At 33.6% G+C, this 4948-nt stretch overlaps 1 protein-coding gene across 1 annotated transcript in view; it reads left to right on the top strand.

Moving 5' to 3' along the window:
- Window positions 1-4907, top strand: part of LOC106460107 (corticotropin-releasing factor receptor 1-like) — a 110238-nt gene extending 105331 nt beyond the window's left edge. Inside the window, exons 9-11 of the mRNA XM_013919790.2 lie at window positions 799-934; window positions 1895-1936; window positions 4244-4907. Coding sequence (XP_013775244.2) covers window positions 799-934; window positions 1895-1936; window positions 4244-4465 — 400 coding nt within the window. The 3' untranslated portion in view covers window positions 4466-4907. The remainder of the gene's footprint in view (window positions 1-798; window positions 935-1894; window positions 1937-4243) is intronic.
- Window positions 4908-4948: the final 41 nt, after the last annotated feature.

The following is a 4948-nucleotide window of genomic DNA, read 5'->3' as shown; positions in this document are numbered from 1 at the left end:
CGTATGTTTCATGAGAGACATGCAGTTCCAAGGCCAATTCACGAGTGTGTTGCCTTGGGTCAGACTCAACAAGCGTCTTCAGAGCATCAATATCAATTCCAACATGTCGGCCCCAGCCATCACAGTTTTTAAGGCTAAAGTCACCTGAGCGAAATTTGCTGAACCATCATTGACACTTTCGAACGTTCAAAACATTTCAATAAACTTCTTTGACATTCTTTGTGGCTATAGAGCCGTCGTTTCCCTTCTTGTATTCAAACAGCATTACATGCCGAATGTGTGTCTCTCATGTGCCATCACTATAAGGGGTTAAAGTATACTAAACTTTACACATTATATAGGCTACACTAAAGTGACGTTTGGACGGTTCGTTTAACTGTTATAAGTGATGTACGTGTTTTTGTTGTTTTCTTTTTTTGGGGGGAGGGGGGTAATGAAAGTGTTCCAGAACGCGACATTAATTTCTTGACGACCTAATATATATATTAGAAGTTGTTAATTAATCTGATTTTTACCAATATTTATTTTATGGATACACCACGAATTCATTTCATGAATGATCTTAATTTTGATTGGCTCATAAAGGAATTTAACGACATTTGACTGCCTCAACTGCACTTTTCTACCTCTTTGTTGGTCAAACTTGATTTCGCAAAATTAATTAATTTCAGTTAGCTCTGAAATGTGAGGTATACTATGGGGGTGGGGTGGTAGTACTTGCCCAGTCATTTTTGACAGGCTATACGCTAGTTTAATAATATTCACTACAATTTTGTTTCTTATTATCGTTTATTTTAGAAGGGCCATTAAAGCAACAGTATTGTTGTTCCCGTTACTCGGAATCACTCACTTGTTGTTCTGTGTCAACCCACAAGATGACGCCACTTTAGAAGAAGCTTACATGATCACCAATGCTGTTTTACAGTCTTTACAGGTGATATAAAATATTTATATGTAAAAGTAATATTTTTACATAATTAGTTAGAGTAACGATAATTTACATCAACTGTAAGACGAGAAATTTAATCAATGTCTTGATGATATAATGACAGTAGTAGCAAGCGACACTAACATAATAATTTATGTATTATCGTAGTTATACCTGTTTTAATATGTGTGTACATAAATAGGAACACTAACCATTTTAACCCTGCATTAGTGTTCTGTACAAATTTTCCATAGTCACTCTTCTGGGGTCCAAGCGGACCCCATCATACAAAATTAGTTTGAAAATATTTTAATTAATAATAAACTATTATTTTAGAAACACTAACACTCAAAGTACTTTCCTTTATTAATCAATAAATGGATATTGAATATTAAAAATTTTTTCACCACCTAAATTAAGTGTGACAATTTAACGAAAACTAGCCGGATACTGAAGCTACTGAAAAAAAAAAAAAACATGTACGCGCTTCCATCTGATGGCGCCGATGTTTACAAAATATTTGGGGTCCGTGAAGACCCCAGAAGACTAACGCAGGGTTAATAAAGCTGAAAATAATTTGTTTAATCAATTCTTTAATTCATTTCATTAAGCAAAAAACTGAAACCACTGTTTCTGTTAAAAATTAATTGCTGTTGTGTTTGATTGGTTTTCCTATTTTACCTACTGTATCTGTACTAAAAAATTTCCATCTTGGTTTACTCTATCTTAGTTTGTTTTATGTTCAATAATATTTGCTTTATTTTCGACTCTACTTTTTTCTAATTGATCTAGTTCAAACACTCGGAATTTCCACGTGCTTTAAAACTAGTATTTTTTGTGATACTTGCATCGTTTTCAGTTCTTGCTATATTTTTAACATATCAAACGTTTAGGGTCAGGGGCAATGGAAAAGAACAAAAATTTGTCTATTTTTCATTTGAAGAATGTGATTTCTCGCCCAAACAGGGGATCTTTCTGGCTGTGCTGTACTGCTTCATGAATTCAGAAGTAAGTAAACATTTCTTAAACTTGCTTTCCATCTCAAAATGAAAATCTAAATTACAGTTAGTTAGGCGAAAAAAACTCTAAATTCCCTCTTTTCACATATTGTTCAATAACACTTTAAATAAAAAAATAACATCTTTCTAGGCACAAAGTTACACAAAGGGCTATCTGTGTTCTGCCGACCTCAGGTATCGAAACTAAATTTTAGCATTATAAGCTCTCAAATGGAAACTGTATCAAGTGATATGAAAACCAAGTTTTTTGTTTTATTGAAAATTATCTTTGTCAGAGGAATTGAAATTTAGAACACTGTTGAACAGTTAAATATTACTAACCCACAAGTTAATTATCATTAATTGACTTTGCTCTCCGTGTCATGTCTCTTCTTCCAATACTTGTGGGTGAAAAATGTAAGCTAGAAACGTGACTTTAACTTTCATGCTTTTAAACATACTGTTTCCAACTGTTAGACAGCTGAATGTTTTGTTATTATACTGATGTTAGAACATAATTTATTGTATTCATTGGAAGTTTGTGTGATGTTACGTCAAAATAAAAGTTTGAGAATTTTTAGCTTATTCTTCTTTACGGGATTAATACGGATTTCCATTTAGAAGATTGAAAAAATAGCAATTCAACTGCACGTGCTGAATTTTGCACGTTGCAGCCCACAAGACCTTTCGCTCAATACCAGAATTAACCAGACCAGCTGGGTTACAACACACACAAAGCATTCTTGGAAATGTTGCCAATTTCATTTATCAGATAAGCTTGTATTGCGATGCAAAATCGCATCTTCCACGAATCAACAAGTAGTGATTTATCATCTCAATCAGTATTTAAAATTATTTATATTACCTCTACGAAACAAGAGCTTTTAATAGTTTTAATTTATGTTTTAATCCCATGGTAACTTAAAAAACATAAGTCGGATTATTTGTCAGTTGGACAAATCTATTCTTGCAGCAAGTTGTTTCCAAGACTTTTGGGTGTTACCATGGAGTCCCTTGCCCTAAAAATGCCTTGAATCTCATGACACTTGAGAAGATTTGATTGGAGTTCATTCTACGGAATGTGATACACGTGTGTAACTATGGATACGAAGAAGAAGGTTCTGTAATAAAGGTTAATTAAATCCGACTTAGAAAAACAAAACGTCTATTTAGTTATATATTCCTCGATTTCAGCAAAATCTTGCTGTTAAAGTGATAAAACACGGAAACCTTTGCGAGGTGTTCCACTCATATACTTTGATATGTCTGCACAAAATAATTGAGAAAGTACGAGGCAATGTAAATATATTTTACGAAAGAAGGGACTACTACAATAAAAACTATACACGAAATAGCATGGCCTGGTGGTTAAAAATACTTAATTCGCAATCTGCGAATCGCGGGTTCAAATCCCTTCATTGAACATGCTCGCTCTTTCAGCCGTGGGGGGTGTTATAATTGACGGTCAATTCTATTATTCGTTGGTAAAAGAGTAGCCCAAGATTTGGCGGTGAGTGCTGTTGAATAGCTGCCTTCCCTCTAGTCTCTCACCTCAAAATTAGGGACGGCTAACACAGATAGTCCTCGAGTAGCTTTGCGCGAAATTAAGCAAAAAAAGAAACCTAATGAACAAACAAAAAAAATTAAAACTCGGAGTTGCTAAAACGAATGAAATTCAATATCTACCTCAAGAAACAGAACTTAAGCCTAATCAATGAAACTTGTTTACTTAAAAGTTACTAACTTCTTTAATGTATAAACCAGAAATAGCTGGCATGAAATTTCCATGTTTACTTAAAAGTTAGTAACTTCTTTAATCTATGTTCGTAAAAACATCAAAAAAGATAGTTTCTCGCTAATAGAAGTGCTTCAATCTTCCCTTTTAGTAGTATGAAATATATTACCATGTTCGTAAAAATAGAATAAAAAGATGGTTTCTCGATAATAGGAGTGCTTCAATCTTCCCTTTTAGTGTAAAATCTATTACCATGTTCGTAAAAATAAAATAAAAAGATGGTTTCTCGATAATAGGAGTGCTTCAATCTTCCCTTTTAGTGTGAAATCTATTATCATGTTCGTAAAAATAAAATAAAAAGATGGTTTCTCGATAATAGGAGTGCTTCAATCTTCCCTTTTAGTGTGAAATCTATTACCATGTTCGTAAAAATAAAAAAAAAGATGGTTTCTCGATAATAGTAGTGCTTCAATCTTCCCTTTTAGTATGAAATATATTACCATGTTCGTAAAAAATAAAATAAAAAGATGGCTTCTCGATAATAGTAGTGCTTCAATCTTCCCTTGTTTATATTTTCTGTAGGTACAGACTGCTCTAAGAAATGCCTATCTTCGTGCTGCCGTTCGAAGAAGTGCTACTACCAGTATGCGAGACCGAGGATTCTCAAATACTTCGGCTTCGTATTACGACTGCTCTGCAGCTTGCAGTCCACGCCACAAGAGGGCTTCGGCTAAAGGCGTACACATACATCTTTCAGATTTGGCCAACACAAGGTTCATAAGTAAACAAGTGAGTCGTGTGTAAGCTGGAATATTACCACCATTTTCTACTTATAATTCATGTAAACTATTAAATATTGTGTTACGTACAACACCACAGTACTTCTTTTGTTGTAATGTTATCAGTAATTTCTTTGAAATTGTTGTAAAAATGCTGAAGCCTTTGTACCTTAGAACTCATGTAGTTGATTGATAAAACTTATACGCTTTAGATTACATAATTGAGAATGTCAGATTTAACAGAGATTTAAAAGTTTATTGTAAACGAAACCAAAGTGTGTGTGTTTTAGTTACGAGCCCTAGATAAACTTGTATATGTCATATAAGTTCAATGGTCATTTTTCTAAAAAAATCAATATTATTCATATATCATACATACGCTTCCCTTCGTGTTCTTGTTCTTTCAGCACTTCATAAAGTTTACGAATTATCATTTGTTTCAGTTATTATTACTCGCAATTTGAGGGTCGCGGGTTCGAATCCCCACCAAAATGCTCGCCCTTTCAGC

This window comes from Limulus polyphemus, unplaced genomic scaffold, assembly GCF_000517525.1.
Source record: "Limulus polyphemus unplaced genomic scaffold, Limulus_polyphemus-2.1.2 Scaffold710, whole genome shotgun sequence".
In the NCBI taxonomy this organism is placed as follows: Eukaryota; Metazoa; Arthropoda; class Merostomata; order Xiphosura; family Limulidae; genus Limulus; species Limulus polyphemus.
This window is presented reverse-complemented; position numbering and strand designations above follow the sequence as displayed.